General features: G+C 44.6%; 1 protein-coding gene across 2 annotated transcripts in view; it reads right to left on the bottom strand.

Annotated features, from left to right (window-relative positions):
- LOC138467452 (uncharacterized) overlaps window positions 1–16724 on the bottom strand; it is a 665424-nt gene extending 648700 nt beyond the window's left edge. For both annotated transcript variants that reach the window (XM_069607453.1, XM_069607454.1), the window contains exons 1-2: window positions 16574–16724; window positions 1957–2083 (exon numbers count right to left, since the gene is read on the bottom strand). In XM_069607453.1, the coding sequence (XP_069463554.1) occupies window positions 1957–2083; window positions 16574–16585 (139 nt within the window). In that variant the 5' untranslated portion in view covers window positions 16586–16724. The remainder of the gene's footprint in view (window positions 1–1956; window positions 2084–16573) is intronic.
- Between the last annotated feature and the right edge of the window lie 1551 nt (window positions 16725–18275).

Raw genomic sequence — 18275 nt, 5'->3', positions numbered from 1 at the left:
CAGCTTTGGCTTGTCGCTTCCAGTCATTTTCATCACTCCATCCTTCTTCCTCATATCAGTGCTATTAAAAGGGGTGTGTACATAATTCCCAATACTTGTGGTCTCAGTGTTATTAAAGGTGAGGGGAATGTATGTAAGTCCCAGCACTTAGTGCCTTAGTGTTATTAAAGGAGGGGGATGTACGTAAGTCCCAGCACATGTTAACATCCTTCAAGGACTAGAACGCATTGTGACCTTACCGCTTCTAGCAATCTCAATTCCTCCATCTCTCTTTCTTGCCTCAGCATTAAATAGGGAGGTATGCATATAAGGTTGGTGACTAGTAAAAACATGAGATTCTTTATCCACCTTACAATATGCCATACAAGAAAGGGGAAAAGACACACGGTTGTTATCAAGGAAACCAGGTAAATAATTATTCTGGTCTAATATCATTACCCTGCATCCCTGGAGTTTGTCTTCCTCCACGGGGTCCTTCTGCAGATAGCCACCCCCTGGGTCAGAGTCAGGTAGCTTCTGCCTTTCTCTGGCACGTAAGAGAAGCTTCCCTGCAGGGAAGCAGTGACGATATCTCTAGATTTCTCACACTAGCTAGAGTCTAATTCTCCCCCTGTGGTTTCGTCCTTTTTCTGTCTTGCATGTACTTTTGGTAAGAGTATCATTTCAGTGAGAATGCTTTTTGCCACACCACATCAAGTTGTTGAAATGCACTGTTGGTAACTAGCAACGCCGTATGTGTCAAAAAAGTACCGTCTATTGTGGTTTCTATACTATGTCTCTGGCCATTAGGCTTGCTACAAGAATGTGACTGTTATTACCTTCCACAAGTATAAATGCTGCAATATAGCTACTGTTTCAGCTTTATCTACTTATGTGGAGTCCCTCTCTGCTACAAATACTGATTATGGATGTATGTCTATGAGTCCTCCAAGAGTGCCCAAGATCTCGTAGCCATTGCTGTGTTGCATATTGTCTTTTGACAATGCTTTAGGTCCTTGGAATCATTAATGACGATGATGTCCCACAAATTTTACTTAGGTGATTGATTAATTAATTATATTAACTGGCATATACATTGGTTATCACCATTTTAGTTAAGAATTCAGCTTCAGTTTCTATTCTACAACTACTAATACCTGATGTGGGACTACTTCACAATATGGTGGGTTACAAAACCAAAATTAACGAACAAATGAATAAGTAAATGCAAATGACCAAGAGACAAACTTTGCCAAAATGTGTCATAGCAAAGTGCGTAGAAGCAAGACAAAATAAATGTTTCAATGAACTAATATAGATTGGACGAAGAACAATCACATCACACAGTTGGACATCCATAAGAATAAAAATGGAAACAATAGAGATCTATGTACATGTTTAGAATCTAGGCTGACCTACAGTGTACAAGTATCAACAGCATCATTCTTATGTTGAGCCCATGATTAGTGGTAATAGGGAACCTTGCAAACTATACCAAAACATGTGCCAAAGTTACATGTACGGTCATCTGTGACATAATTGTGTATTTCTGTATTTTGATGGTTTTACAGCAGGCAACGGTATGTCATACAACAAATACATCTTGGCTTATTATTTACTGTCAACCTATTTCTAACATCCTTCCACTGGCCAAAAGCAATAGCCACTTCATTTTACGCTCAGCCTAAGTGATTGCACTGCCCCATCGGTTTCCTTTACAGAGGTCTATCACCTGGCAGGTCACTATCTTTGACCAGTGACTGCATTCCCTTTTTTAGAGCTCACAATTATTCCACACTTTCAATCTCCGCGGACGTGGTGGCGGAAGATTATTGTGCCTGGCTATGATGCACACTTACAAACCTTTATCAGCAAACAAAGATAGACAATCAAAACCAACTCCCTTCTTAGAGTGCAGAAAAAATCAGTTGAGCATTGATTGAAAATTCCAAGGACTGATCAATAATGAAGCATTACCTAGAGAGATCAGGGCTGTATGAATTTCCTTCATCACATTCTCATAAAGTTCCTTCTGCCATTTATGTAAAGGCATCCAATCCTCTTCAGAGAAACAAGCCGCAGCCTGATGGAGAAATATTTGACCCTGGAAGAGAAAATGGTACATCACGGACTTGTTAACTCTATTCAGTGAAATATAGTACACTGTCACTTATAACAGAGACATTCATGTATCAGATATTACATCCACGGCAACTACTATGCTCTTAACTTGTCCGCAAAATAGCTACATTCATAGGTTTATTACAAGCAAATACTGTTCTTAATGCAAAACAAGTAGTGACAAGCAAATAGTTTGGCAGATGCACAGGATTTATATAGTGACAGTGGAAAATTACATCAACACACTCCAATTGGGGTAGGTATGTAAACGTCACGAATGGCAAAACATACATCAACAGGGCAGGTCGCCACAAATAAATCTAAAACCAAACATGTCCCTCCCAAAACACAATAGTACTTACACCTTTCTGTAAACATTGAATCCAATGAGATGGGTGTTGTAAGGAACACAGGATGGCAAAAGTAAAGACAGACACAAGTGATCACAGTTCAAGGGTGTTTACTAAACTGTATGCAGTTTGGAAAAACGCCTCATCTACACCTAAATCTAAGATGGGAGCAAGCGTTGACCATCAAATGAAAATAAAGCAGTCCTGGTAGTGTTGTGTCAAATAAAAAGAGCATATTCTAAGAAACCTACTGCCAAACCTTACGACTAATACAAAAATGGTGTGGCATGGTTTTCAAGAAAAGAAAGAAGTGTTCACAAATAATATGGCAGGATGCAGCAGCTTGGGAATCCCTTCCCCACCTTTTGAGCACAGGGCGAGACGGAATCCTGGAGCACAGAACACACTCAAGCTTTCCCAGCACGAGTTGACAGTTTTCTCGCAGCTTATCAGGTGCCTCAATGGCCAAGTCTCTTTTTACCAAAAGTCTCTTGATTTTGAGGGACTGACTTCTGCTAATATTTTTAAAAAAAGTTCCTCCAACGAAATGAAAGTTTGTTACCTGTTTACTTGGGGTGAGCATTCTTCACCCATGGGTCCCCCTATTCCGGGCACTGACCCCTCTTTACTTTCAGCCTCCCTCCACCAGGTTCACTATGGCTTCTCCTTCGACTGTACAGGGATTTTGCTTGACCTGCTGTATCACCACTTTGACCTATCTTGGCGGCTCGCCTATGGCTTTCTAGTATTTGCAGTTTCACTCAAACGTGGATCGACCAGAGTCTCTCGAGTTAGCACCCATGTGGTTCCGGTTCCATCTGCAGCTGTTCTCTCCTCAACATGTTTGCAGTTCTTTGAACTTGGTTCAACTTGCCACTTTGCGTCTTCCATTCACCACAGCCTGGCTCTTATCGGCTCTCCCCTCGACTCACCGGCTGTGATGAACCGCTTGGCTTTCTTTGTAACTGCAGTCAGGGTTGGTACCACAGCAGCAGGAGTTTCCCTGGCTAATGCTTATTAGCGTTGACACAAACCGTGTACCGTTGACAAATGCTGCAACACTCTTGGGCTATTGTCCTCTGTCTTACTATTCGTTCTGCAGAGATTTCACTGGTCTGTGTCAAAAAGGGCAATGTTGTGTCTCTCCTTTTCAGCCTCTCAATATTCACTGCCTTTCTCCTCCTCTTGAACTACCGGGTCTGGACAGGCGTCTCCTCGTGCTGGCTGCTTCGCTCGTACTGTGCTCTCCTGCTCCACCTTTTATCCCTGTGGGGAAGGGAAAGGGCCGTCAGATGTGTGTTATTTTCATCAATTGCCTGACTTTGCCTGACCTTTGTATTGGGACATGTCAGGTAAACGGCTCTGGCGTTAGTCCGTTGTGCGTAAGTTTTCATGTTAGGAAAGGGAGGGGCAGTGTTTTCGAATGTCCTAGGTGGTTGCATGGGGAAAAGGTATTGAAGAAAAGGGGATACCGTGTCTCACCCATTGGTGTCCCACTCCCACTCCCCAAGCACCCCCAATCCCGGTGATCCTCCCTTACTAGTCCACCCCCAGGAACTGGATCCAATATCGATGGCCGTGTCCTGGCCACTTGGAGGACAGATCCACAGGGATAAGCAACAGTGTACACAAAACTGCTCATTCAAGCAATCTTCGATAGTGAACTCATGGCTTCCTGCTAATCTTAGAACCTTCAAAAGAGAAGTTGTAACTCTGTTACTTCTTCGGGCCTCATGTGGGGAGGCCCACGCTGTATTTGTACCTGCGTCTTGTTACAAAAGATATATGGTAACTATCTAATTTTGACTAAAAAGCAGCATTATCAAGTTACAAGTGGTCCAATTATAATGGTCAGAGAACATAAAAGCAGCTTAACCGTGCAGGGCATGAGCAATGCAGCACGAAGAATTCTTGCTTATGCGTGCCAGGCAGTACTACGTGCATGTTGGAGAGCAATTCACAGCAAACATGGAGATGAATCTCCAAACAGGCCAGATAATATTGGCCTAGCCTAACTAACAGAGCAGCATTCATGTCGGTTTGATTCTTAAAGCAGCATTACATGTCTTAATTTCAGCTTGGTACATACAATCTTGTAATCTGCAAGGGCTTTTTATTTCCACAGTAGGTATTTGCAAGACATGGCCATGATATGCCTGTGGAATACCATCATTTGTTCTTGTAAACAGGTCATGCAGCAGGCATTACTTTCACATATTGTTCTGCTTTGTGTGAGAAACCTGAGGGCGTCCTCACAGCTACTCCCCTTGGATCATCTTCTAAGGTGGCCAGGTGAAAGTCCATCACTTTTGTGCCAGGGTAATGGGAGACAATATTATCAATCTAGAAGCTAGAGAAAGAAGGTGAAAAAGAGGAAGGTTAATAGCGAGACATGGTATCCCCCTTTCCCTTATGAAGACCAGTCCAACCCACACCCGGCCATTATGGGCTATTGTAACACATCACCCCACATTTTCCATCATTCAACCCACTATGGTACCGGGACGAGGAAGAGACAGCTAAGAATGGTGAACACTAGTAAGTCATTTCACCACTTTAGTACTGAGATGAGGAAGAGGCCTGCAGAGTATTGTAAAGGTCAGGCATGTCTCTTTAACTATGATCAGGCAATTGGACCAAATGACCACACCACCTGTGGTCACTTAGTGAGCCCAATGGATATATATATGCGGGCTGTTCACACAAAAAGATGACACACAGGCTGGAATGTTGAGCCGGATGCAGCTGGAAGCGGGCGAACCAGAGAGACAGGAGCAGGAAACTTGAGTGTGGGAAGCTGTGTCCGATAAGGACCAGAGACGCTGGGGCATAGGCAGGCCCAGAGAAGATAAGGAAGTTATATGCACTCTCCATGTCGGGCGCAAGCAGGAGCTGTGGGGCGCCGCAACACTCCGTTGGTCGCATGCATGAGGAGAGTGAGCAGCACCCTTCCAGACCTCCGCGAGAGAGGAGCGCAGACCGTGGAAGCTGGTAAGGCACAGCAAGGAAAGGAACAAAGCCGACAGGAGCTGCTGCCTGAAGTCGGTGAGTGCAGATGGGATACTCTCATACCAGGGCAGTCCGAAAACCTGCAATAAGCCTTTCTTGAATGTCAAACATTTTGGAAACTATCATAAGCACTTTTGAATATTGAAGCAAGTGAAGCAAGTGCTTATACCCTTGAACTAAATGGAAAGTGGTTTCAAGGGTGAAATTAATACATTTCTGAATGCCACACAGAGACAAAGCAAATAATGAGCAGGTTTTGAATAGATTAAAAGCAACAATGTGTAGGTGGCAAATACTGCAGAGTGAAGTGAATGAAATACAAATGTTGGCAAAGCAAGTAAAATCACAAGAAAGGTTTGTGAAGAGAAACAAGTATTGACACAAGCCAAGTGGTCAAGGAACTACAGGTTAAGAGGAAACATGTGTTGGCAGAAGCCAGAGAAGTATCAAAAGTATAACCATCGATTTGTGACCAAGCTGGCCAGGATAAAGTGATAAAAGAAAATAATCCTGATACAAGAAATACTTTTCACTGTCAAGGGAAAGCAGTGGACAATTGTTGCTAAAGCAGATGGAACGTGGGTATCTGTTGCGTGACCTGTGATGGATGAACCGTGTGGTCCGTCAACTTGGCCTAGACTGAGGAAGACCTGCATGGAAGCAGTATTACAGAACAACATACAAAAAAGAGCTATTGGTTGCATGACCTGTGATGGGTGTACCGTGTGGTCTCGCAACTGCGCCTAGACTGCGTGCCCTGCATGAAAAGCAGATGAAAGGAGGAAACAAGAGTGTTAATATCAAAAGGAGCAAGCCAATGGAAGTAAACATGAAACGAAGGCTTGTGTTGTAACAGAGGTATGTTGGTGAAACAGGGAATGTTACCTATGGCAAGAGGGTTAGGGAGGATCCCACTCCTTTGAGAACTATTTTGTACTTTGAACTAACTCTTTTGGACTTGGGAAAGGGAACCCCAAGACTTTGTGGAACTGTTTTGGACTCGGGGAAGAGGAGCTGAAAAGTAAGTCAGGGGCTGGAAGAAGCTCTGAACTTTGTTTGGAACACTATTTCTTTATTGCTGACATGCCTACACATTGTTTTGCTTTAGTGGTGAGGCCAAATATAGGTTTTGGACACAGACAGACTATTAAATTGAACTCTTTGACTCCGATTGTCCTTAGTTTCTTTAGGTCGGGAAATCCCACCTTAGTTTAGGGCAAGTGAGGCCTTCATCCATCCTGACATTTAAATGAAATAAAACAAGTTTGTTTGAACTTTGAATCTGTTGTCTGTGTCTTTCTTCATGATGCCTTCACATATGTTATGCTGAATTAAATACAGTGTAACACACTGCACAGCAGGGCACCAAGGTGCTAAAACTATAGCCTACAACATTAATCAGAGAATCTCAATGGTTAGAAAGATGAGGCCTACGTTTCTGTTTGAATAGATGAGCGTATAGAAACAGACAAAATGTAAAGTAATCGAAAATGTTGCAAATGCACTTTGGTAAAGTGTTCGAACGCCTGCATAGAAAAAGCGTCCCAAACCTATCATTTATAGCAACTGTCCTGGTGAGTTGAAAGAATGCCCATCTTGTTATGAGAGTGGGATGAGCGCTAGGGACTGGGATGGCACAGGACCTAACCAATATGCTACCTCACAGAGATTGGAAGGAGTAGAATCCTGCTCCTTTCATCCTCTGGGATGGAAGACTAACTACTTCCGCCAAGGCGTGGAATTTCATCCACCAAGGTGTTACAGATATATGCCTCTATAGGCACTAAGGGAATAACATCCGAAAAGATTACACAACTCTCCTAATATTGATTTACACTAGGAAAGCAAGCCAGAGTATGGTACTGCTACTGCTCCCCCTACTAGACCGAATGCGCACAGTGAAAGAATATTCCTCAGGCCAACTGGCATAACATTAGGAAAAGCAAGCACAAAGGAAGTGCTGAAGCAACAAAGAAGTTCTCGAATTTACAATCAGAAGCGTTTGGACGACTGCAGTCCTTGCGCTCGGTTAGAGCTCCATTCAGAAGCCACGGCTCACCATACCATGGCCATGGGATAATGCAGATGTCCACGCAGGAAGCAGAAAACTTACATAATGGGCGGGGTGCTCCCAGGTGCATTCGTAGAGTCATAATTCACAGGCAATAGAAATCTCCCAATTAATCAAGATAAAGCTAACCCATCATAGAGATTCAAATATCCATTGGAAGATGTACAAGTAACCAGGCCTGTCACGATTCCTGCCCCTCATGTCCCCAGCCCTCCAAGATGTCAGGCTGGAGCCAGGCCACAATCACCTACATGGCCCTCAAGGGCCTCTCCATTCCTCCAAAGACCCACTTGGAGTCAGACTTGGCGCTTGTGGCACCAGACTCACTCACTCCCATAGGATAACATTGGGGATTGGACTTGTAGTGCATTGATGGGGACAAGATGGATGCCCCCACATATTTCGGTTCCCAGAACTGCATGTGCGGTCTAGACTTTTGGGTGTGGTTCAGCCCAGAGGCACCTGGGATACCCAGAGACTATTTAAGCCACGCCCAGGCTGAGAAACATGCTTTGCGTTTTCTGTACCTGCAGCTTGACACTCACCGTGTTCGGATGGGTCTCCAGTAGGCCTGCATCTTTCTTCTGCGCTCAGCCCCTGCAAGAACAAGAACACCGTTAGGAACAGCCTTACCTTGCGGCACTTCTGCCCATCAGTCATCGCTCCTTCTGTTCTGCGGGCATCTTCGGCGGTGTCATTCCCATCCCGGCACGCCGCTTCCTAAGGAAAAGGGAAAAGAACAGAAAAAAGGCATTAGTAAGCATTCTGCAAATCTTAGCTTATGCTTAAATACTGTACAAGCTTCAAACGCTTACCTGAATCCCAGCCACTCTGGGCAAACTCTGTCTCCGGAACTTCTCTTCCATCTGCAAAAGGGAAAAGACACTCCAGGTTAGCGTGGAAACATATAGAGGCACCGCATACTGCGCTTACCCACTGCATTTGTTCTTCATAACCGGCATCCAAACGTCGCGGCACCTGAAAGACACAGAAAAAGAACTCAGTTCAATGCAAATACGAAAGGGGTGCATCGCGCATCGCGCTCTCACTCACCTTCAGCGCTATTCATATCAGCAGCACGCCGCCATCCCTGGACGCCGGCCATCATCTAAGGAAGGAAAGGAACGAAGTTAGAGAACTGTTCAAAAGACTCATTATACTTACCTGTCGGACTCTTGACAGTGAAGTAACTAGGCAGCAACAAGCCTGCATCAATCAACGCGCCCATGCGCTGAAGGCAGGACGGAGAGCACACTATCCAAGAAAACAAGGTGAGCTGTGGATCAAAGGGAAGGGTTGGACCCCAGGGAAGAAGGGGTTCAAGCACACAGAGACAATAGGGAGTTAAACTCTACCAATCCTGTGTGTCAGGCCCAGTCTCCAGTCGAATAGCCTCCAGGGAAGGGTTTGAGGTCGTAAGAGGTCAGAACAGGCTGAGTGACGTCCCTGTGGATACCAGGTGAGCATTACATGGCCAAACTAAAACCTGAAACTACACCACAGCAGCCACAGCAAATACAAAAGGCCTAAACAAGTGCTTATTTCCATGAAGTACTATAAAAGAAGGGAAAGAAGGAGAGAAAGAAAAGGGTTCGAAAGGAAGTAGACACTCTTCCAAACCAGCCCATCGATACACGAGGACCACTCTACCTGGGAAGAGGTAGCCCAAGCTTTGGCCAACCTGCAGCAGCTACTCTGGAGAAGGCTAACCCAGAGACCTACCCACAAGGACAGACTGCTATAAGAGAGATTGATTGATTGATTTATTGATTGATTTATTGATTTATATAGCGCTTTACACCAAGGCGCTGTATAGTAGAACAACATTATACATAATAACATCAACAATGTAACAGATGAAGCAAAATTATATCATGAATCATTCGATAAAACAGTGACAAGAGCAATTGACTGAAGGGGAAAGGGAATAAGGAGTGGGATTAGGCAGGCGGGGGAGGGTGTGGAGGAGAGTTAGAAGAGGGAAATTGAAGAGAGAGAGAGAGAGGAGGGTAGGAGAGGGGAGAGGAAAATCAAGGGGAAGAAAGATGGATGTAGTTGTTGGTTCTGCAGCAAGAAGTAGACCTAATCGTCAAGAGCTTCCTTGAGAAGGGTGGCCCATGGCAGGAGGGTGACATAATATGACTTCCTGAAAAGGAGCATGGCTGAGGGGGGAAAATATGATATGATATGGCATTTATAACACACCTATACACAAGTGTTTCAAGTGTACCCATAGAAATGAATGCTCAAACACTCATGGAGACCTACTGTGAATTTTTATGAAACCCAAGGGCTGGGAGAGACTTACTATGAAAAGTGATGAAACCCAAACTCAGGGAGAGACCTGCTGTGAATGTGTTGAAACCAAGGTCTGTGAGACAGCTATTGCGAAACGTGCTGACCATTTAGTCAGGGGGAGACCTAAACTACATAAAGAGTGTTGGGAGTAACTATTTGCACATTGACAAAACCAGAGGCTGAGCAACCGCCTACATGAAGGAACCTGATGCAAGGAATTGCAGAGCCTGACAACCCGGGAGAGGACTTCAGAGAGCCAGTGAAAGCAGGAAGACCAGATGAGAGTCCAGGCAACTGTAAGTAAACACTGGAAGAGCCTTCTCATGAGAAATATTTGATGTATTAGTTTAGGGCTGGTGGTTTTGAGACTAGGATGTTGAACTCTTTGGTTGGAAGGACTTTGGAACAACATGTTTTTTAAACTTAGGTTAGCCTGGAGGCTAAAAGGCTTGTTAGAACTAGGTTTGGAACTTTCTGTAGGCCACATCATTTGGACATACTTTTTAGAGTAGGAAGATCAAGGAGAGGCAGGGACTCTTAAGAGTAGATATGAACGCTATGATTTAACCACTGATCATCAAAGGTGTGTGACATCTGGAGCAAAGCCCCACTTTCTGATGACACACTTCTGGCACTGTTTACCTTGAACATAGCCTTACAGTTCTAGTGTAGCCCTAGATCCCATAAGCCTCTCATTGAAACCCTTCCATACAAATACAGGTAATAAAGCCATTTGATGACAACATCCATAACGTGGCATTGCTCAGCCTTACCACACTGTTTGGTACAGTAATAAAATGGTGGTTAGGTGATTGAAGATTACATTGGAGTGGTACAGCTTAAAATTGTCACTGAGAAATCCAGACCCCAGTAAGGCTGAATGGTCACACATCACGCACATTTCCGTTGCAGAAGGGCACCCGACAGGGATGCCCGCTGTGCCTTTTACTGTTCCTATTGGAAATTGAGCAGCTGGCGCAGGTGCTCAGAACGGACCCCGGCATACATGGTTTCAGGAGGCCCGGGGTTTGGGAAGGTAGGATATTCCTGTTTGCGGATGACGTACTGGCGTACCTGGCAGCTGGAACTGAGGGTTATTCACTTACTACGAGATTTCCCATGGCATTGTGGGCTTAAAATCTATTGCGGAAAGTCTGCGATAATGCCTGTTAAAGGGGGCCAAGCGACCGTACCTAGGGGATGCCCCCACCGGGTTGAAACCAAAGGTTTTAAATACCTGGGAATTAAGGTGCAGAGAGATTTGGGGATATTCCTGAAACAACTGGGCCCGGTCGTTAGCAAATTGCGGGAGTATGCGAATCGCTGGGCTACCGTACCGGTGACACTGCTAGGACGGGTTAACCTACTCAATGCTGGCACTACCCTGAATCCTGTATGTATTACAAAATAAGCTGGTGTGGATCACCAACACCCACTTTAAAGTGATTAACACCCTGATAAAAGGGGTGGTATGAGGGAATAAGAGTCCACGTATTGCAATGACTGTCCTGACAAGATCTGCATGGGAAGGCAGAGTGAGCCTTCGAGATATTAGGAAGTATTACTGGGCTGCCCACTTAATGGTGCAGAACAAATGGCTATTTGGCAGGAGGAATCTGTCCCACACAAGACTTGAAATAGACCTAATGCAGGGTGTGGACCCGCTGCAGGTATTCTATAGGAGCAATGGTTAAAAGCTATTTCTCCCGGCGGCATGGGGTTGATACAGATAAGGGAAGAGGTTACCAAAGTATTGGGTTGGAAGGGGAAGACCACTAGGCACAGCTGCTGTGGAACAACCCATGCCTGGAGGAAATCCAGAAACTGGGGAACCACCCGCGGTGGACACGGGTCGGGATCACCAGTCAGGGATGTAACAGGTAACCAAGCCCTGTTGCCCTTGCAGGACCTGAGAGATAGATATGACCTGGATCAGGGGGAGGAGTACACGTAAATGCGCCTGAGACATGCAATAACAGCCCAGTTTGGGGGTGATCTACATTTACCAGAACACATCCCTTTAGAAATCAATTTGTTCATGGACACCCTGCAAAAGAAAGGGATATCAACATTGTGATCAGGCTATTAATAACTTTTCGCCCCCTCAAACCCCATCGCCGCTAACGCAATTAAAAGAAAAATGGGAACGGGACTGTAGAGGAGCAGGCAGATGCTATTGTGCCAGTTCCCATCCCCTCACTGCAACAGTCGGAAGAAAAGCAATAATTGGGACTAAATGAGAAATGCAATGCACTCAGCCATCCATACAGAATGTACGCTCACACTGAAAATGTGGAAGGATGTTGCATGGAGGAATGCTACATGGAAGGATGTCGCCTGCCGAGATATCAGAATGCATCAATAAATATCATGGATGGACGTTAAAGTAAAATCTGACGAGGACAAAGTGATGTAATAAAAAAGATATATGAACCTATACTGAAACAATATGAAAAGTCTAAGTAACGTTGTAATTGAAGCTCTAAGAGTAACATGAACCTGAAGCTAAAGTAATCATGATCTAAAGAAGATGAAGTAACTTACTGACCAACAACTGTAAATACGCAGTAATGCAAGGTAGAGAGACAACGTATAGAAGCTTGCTATAGAGGAATACATAACATGGCAAGGACGGCCATATTTGGAAAATCTATGTTGGCTCACGCTGAATATAACCAAGCTACCTCAGAGACAGGCCAAAGATATAAGAATCAGAAAATGCATGAAAATAGCTCTGTGAGCGGAGCCGACGATGAGTCAAGTTTGGTCCGGAGTGAACATGCTATTTTGAGGGATAAGCGCAGAGCACAAAGAGAGTACATAGATAGCTCCAAATGTGGGACATTCTTTATAGATGAAGGAAAACAAAAACATCTGTGAGAGCCAAACTGCTGGTCAATTAAAAGCATACAAAGTTCATATGAGATAGAGTGAGCAACTGTCTAGAGGCCAAAAGGAGCGACAGCACCCTGCATAATTAAATCAAACAGCAGTAAATGAAAGGCTGAAATTGACACATTTGTAGTCTCTTCACATGTGACTCAGAAGTCGAAAACAAAGACTATTCATTAGAGCCTCAAGTTAAGATAGTGGTGTGCTTAAACGCCCTTGAATGTTCCAGGAGAGTGAGCTGCAACAAGGTCAACTACAAACGGAAGACTTTGGTTAATGGCCTACCAATGAGAGATGATGGACTCATTGGGAAAATGGGGAGTAGTCTGACGGGATTCAAACACCTAGTTTTCGTTTCACGTACGTACTGCTAAAATAGCCAAAGGTCCAAGGTTGAGATAGTATGCCAACCAATCAGTGGGGTTGGGGGAATACCTATCACGCAATGTTGCAAGAGCCAAACCACTGTTGTTTCGTCCACTATTATCAGTACTATGTGTGTTTAGAGGTAGTTCAAGGCGTGCAATACAGACAAAGGGTGGCCAATGATGCACTAATCTTTGTATGTTCTATAAGTAGATATGTTCCCTTCACCAATCACTACCCTTCATAAGGTTTTGTATTTTGCCACGTAGAGTGACATCATAAATGACACATATTGGGGTATAAAACCTCCAAGCAATCAAGTTTGTACCCGAGTGTACATGCATCAGTCCGATGTTGTCAGGTCTCACAACTTTATTATTGTGAGTATTATTGTAATTCCATCTTGCAAAAAAGATGCTTCAAGGTGCTACTGCACAGGACCTCGGGATCTTGGAAAGCGAAGAGTGGGTTGAAACCATGGTGGCAGCGAGGGCGGCGAGGGCGGCAAATGTATCCTCGATGATGAGACTGATTCAATACAAAATACTGCATAGAATGGATATCTCAAGGGACAGGATTTACAGGATAGGCAGAGCCAAGAAGAACACATGTCTCAAGTGTGGGGGGACTGTGGGTACGTTCTATCACCTGCTCTGGGAATGTCGGCTGGTCTCTGAGTTTTGAGACAGAGTCCTGTGGAGGATGATTGAGATTCGGGCCATGCCAGTTCCCAAAATGTTCCTGCTACACACCAGTGGGGATATGGAGGGCAACGATGGGACAGTAAACTGATAGCAATCGCAGCAATAGGGGTGAAAAAGGGGCCTGGCAGCCAAGTGGGGGTCCAGAGACATGCCAACGATTCTCAACTGGGAAGTAAGCATGGAACATTGCTGCAGCATGGAAAAGATCACATACCGGACAAGAGGGATGCTAGGGAAATATCAGAAAATCTGGGGGAAATGGGAGAAGACAGATGGGTAAAGGAGAGGAGAACGATGTGGGCCCAAGAACTTGGAAGAATATCTGGGGAGCAGATGGGAGGGGAACAGGGAAGAATGGGACTGGATCCGGCTGGGCAGGTTGGGGATACTCACATTGTGCATGTTAAGAATGTTATATGTGCTTGTTTCAATGCAAAACTCCTAATACAAAGAGTTCAAGTAAAAAAAAAAAAAATAAATAAATAATAAAATACACACCCTGCCAGTTCATATATTCTGCGTAAAGCACAGAAGTCTGAATACAACCATATTGATAGGGAGTGGTGTGATATCATCTAAGAATTTTGGGGAGAATTCTAGCTACGTGTTTTGAATTCTTTGCAACTTGTTAGATCTTTCTTTGAAGGCCTTGATAAACCGAGTTTCATAGGTTGAATCTTGCTGCTTTATAATTTTTCATGATGGTAATCTGGTGACTAAACAAGACAATGTGAAGGAGCCGGTTGTGACAGGGTCGGGGAACTGACCCTGTCAAGGAGGGATGGGGATCCCTCTCAACTTGGGGTAGGAGGCCAACAGGATGTTTGTCAGGCTCAGTCTTGCCCCAGTGGCGGGATGTGGGAGTTGGGAGGATCCCAGTCTCTACTGCCCCCGATGAGCCATATTGCAAGTCAGGAGTACCATCTCTTATCAACCCATACCTGCCGTACTATATGCTGGCCAGTATTTCTCTCTTTTGGTGTACAACTCCCGACTCCAGAAATCCAAGCAACAGAAGATGGAATATGCATCCCACTGTAAAGAGATGCGAGCAGAGAGCCAGCAAATATTTATTAAAATGATCCGTCAATCAAAACGCTCTGGCAGAGCACATTACAAACTGTGATACTGACAATCAATGAACCGGGCCAACATTGCCAAACACGGGGTGCTTAATACATTCTCAACTGTGTAACCCGGCCCCTGTGGGAGAGCAAAACAGAGATTGGCCAGAGGAACCAGGTGAGTTCGACAACCGATGAAGGTGGGAGGAGGTGGGTCAAAGGAGACAAAACAGAATGGGAGAGTGTGGGTTGTTCGTGTGAGGTCAAGGGGAGATGAGTAGGTATACTAAGAGACAAGCCTGTGGAAGGTTGGAGGAGCTGAGTATGGAGGGGACTAGCAGAGAGAGTGTTGAAGGTGAGGTATTGGTTGGTGAAAGAAAATAGTACTTGGGTGTGAGAGTGTGTGCATGGTGAGTAAGGTGCGGGAGTGAGACTTAGTGGCAGAGTAAGGGAATGAGATTGGGTGACTGGCAGAGTAAAAGGAGTGGATTATGAGAGAAGGGAGGTTGTAGTGTAGTGTATAGAGGGGAGAGTAGTCAATAGTCGAAGGAGATGAGAGAACAGCAGAGGGTAATAATAAGGAGCAAAGGTAAAATAGGATAACATCGGATGGACAGAGGAGAAGACAGAGACAGAGGTAAGAGACACTAGAGTGGGAGGACGAGAAGAAGGAGAGTAGAATGAAGTGAAAAGAAGATAAAAGATATCAGGTTGAGAAATAAGAGGGTATGAGAAGGAGAAAAACATGTGAGACCTGGGTGGATGGTAGGCCCAAAGAACATTGCAGTTGTTGTGGGACTTCAGGCTAGGATACACCTAGAAGACACTGCAGTCACTTAGATATGGCTGTTGCCTTTTGGCCCTCAATGTTAGCCAGTCAGACACTAGATAGTAGGAATCACCAATATTTAGTAACCATCTTGGGGATTAGGGAAATCAGTGCTTAATACTGTCTACACCATCCCACAATCAGAGTGCAGCTACACCCCTCGATCAATTCGGACTAGCTGCTCACATACGAACACTATCCCATCAACACCTCATCATTCTAATAAAACGCATATGTGTGCAGCTACATTCCAACACAAACCTGCCTAGCTGCACACATATGTGTCCCACAGGCCTAACGCAGCCAGAACACAGCCTTGGTGTCCACCCGCCGGACTACACACATTGAACCGATATCAATACACCCAAGCACTCTTGGATACCCTACTCTCTCAACTGACCAGGACTACGGTCACCAAGGGCATTCCACCTACCAACGCTTTGAGGTCATACCAATTATATATAGAGCGCTATATAAATGGCGAATAACATAACATGCGTGCAAAATTATGTGTACATTCTTGTATGCTGCAGCGTTTTACTACTGAATGAGTGCAGCTGATGCCCTTCCCATTCTGTTATTAAAAAAATGTAAACGCGCTTTGAAAGTTGGTAGAAAGGTATGTCAAGTTTTGTATGTATTGTTTATGATCGCCATCTTACACGATTAGAAATCACAACGTACACTGGGTGCGTTTGGACTAGATGCTTAACTCTTTTGGCCGGAAGTGAGTTGCCGCTTGGCTTACTTGCAGAGTTGGCCGAGGGGCAAGTTGAAGAAAGAAGAGTGAGGTGAAATCAGCAGAGGGCGTTGATACCTGAAAAATGATCGCTCGTCAGGAAAATTGGTAGGTTTATAAATGACACACCCTCGATACACGACAGACTCACCTCATCTGACATTTCTTTGCAATGATTTTGAAAGACCTTCAATGAAGGGACTCCCCCGCAGTGCTCCAGTGCTGAACAATGGGCGGGGAAGCTGAAAATACCTGGAAGACCCCAAAGAAGGAGAACCTGTGACCTACTAACTAAATGTGTACTCAGGTATGTCACCTGCTGCCATCCTACTACACATGCCCAGAGAGTGAGACGCTATTCCCCAGGACATGCTCAGCAATAGCACAGATACAAGAAGAACATATTGCATATTTAATGACATTCCTATGGAGGCTTCAGTTGGTTTCAAGGTAAACCAACAGAGTTACATAATGGAAAAGGGAGAAAAATATCTTTACTGGGGCGGGTTTAACCGATCGCTTTTGTTGGGTCTGAGCATGTGCGATGCTGCCCGCAGGTAGGGGTTAGTTAGTGTACGTTTAATGCTCCCACTGTAGTAGAAAGAAGTTACTGTATGTTGAAACGTAGCTCCTCCTCCTGCAACTACCGGGAATGACTGCGGCCTGGCTTTGATCATGCGCAGAGAACGTTCCTCATAAGCATATTCACAAACTACTGACGAGTGGGTCACAGGCCTATTTGCTGAGATCAGTTTCTTCAACGAGTGCGTTTGACTTCGGATTGGTGGTTCTAGTTCGTTTTTCCACTTTCATCAAAGTCACGCACCACAGGGAAATTCGTATGAAGGGAGCAAGGTTGTATACATAGCGTTTTTGCGTGAAACTCCATTCAATGCTTCATAACATAGACAGCCCCCCCCACACCCTTACCCTGAGTTGTATTGCACGGAACGGTGTAAAACCCGGAACAGTACAACGGCAGCAAAACTCACCTGAAAATGATGCAAACGCAAATGAAGAACATTTTGGAAATGGGGAAGATTGAATAATGTGCTGTCATTAACCCATTGCTGCCCAAAAGCTACATTTTCACACGAAAAAGTACCCGGAACGGTACCCTAATATATACAACGGCAGCAAAACTCACCTGAAAATGATGCAAACACACATGAAGAACATTTTGGAAATGGGGAAGGTTGAACAATGTGCTGTCATTAACCCATTGCTGCCCAAAAACTACATTTTCACATGAAAAAGTACCCGGAACCGGACCCTAATATATACAACGGCAGCAAAACTCACCTGAAAATGATGCAAACACACATGAAGAACATTTTGGAAATGGGGAAGGTTGAACAATGGGCTGTCATTAACCCATTGCTGCCCTAAAACTGCATTTTCACAAGAAAAAGTACCCGGAAAGGGCCGGAACGGTACGCTAGTATATACAACAGCAGCAAAACTCTCCTGAAAATGATGTAAACACACATGAAGAACATTTTGGAAATGGGGAAGGTTGAACAATGTGCTGTCATTAACCCATTGCTGCCCAAAAACTACATTTTCACACGGAACGGTCCGGAACGGTACCCTAATATATACAATGGCAGCAAACCTCACCTGAAAATTATGCAAACACACATGAAGAACACTTTGGAAATGGGGAAGGTTGCACAATGTGCTGTCATTAACCCATTGCTGCCCAAAAGCTACATTTTCACACGAAAAAGTACCCGGAACAGTACCCTAATATATACAACGGCAGCAAAACTCACCTTAAAATGATGCAAACACACATGAAGAACATTTTGGAAATGAGGAAGGTTGAACAATGTGCTGTCATTAACCCATTG

This window comes from Ambystoma mexicanum, chromosome 4q (assembly GCF_040938575.1).
Source record: "Ambystoma mexicanum isolate Mex_15411 chromosome 4q, UKY_AmexF1_1, whole genome shotgun sequence".
NCBI classification, from domain to species: Eukaryota; Metazoa; Chordata; class Amphibia; order Caudata; family Ambystomatidae; genus Ambystoma; species Ambystoma mexicanum.
Note: the sequence above shows the minus strand (reverse complement) of the source record. Positions and strands in the feature narration are given on the sequence as shown.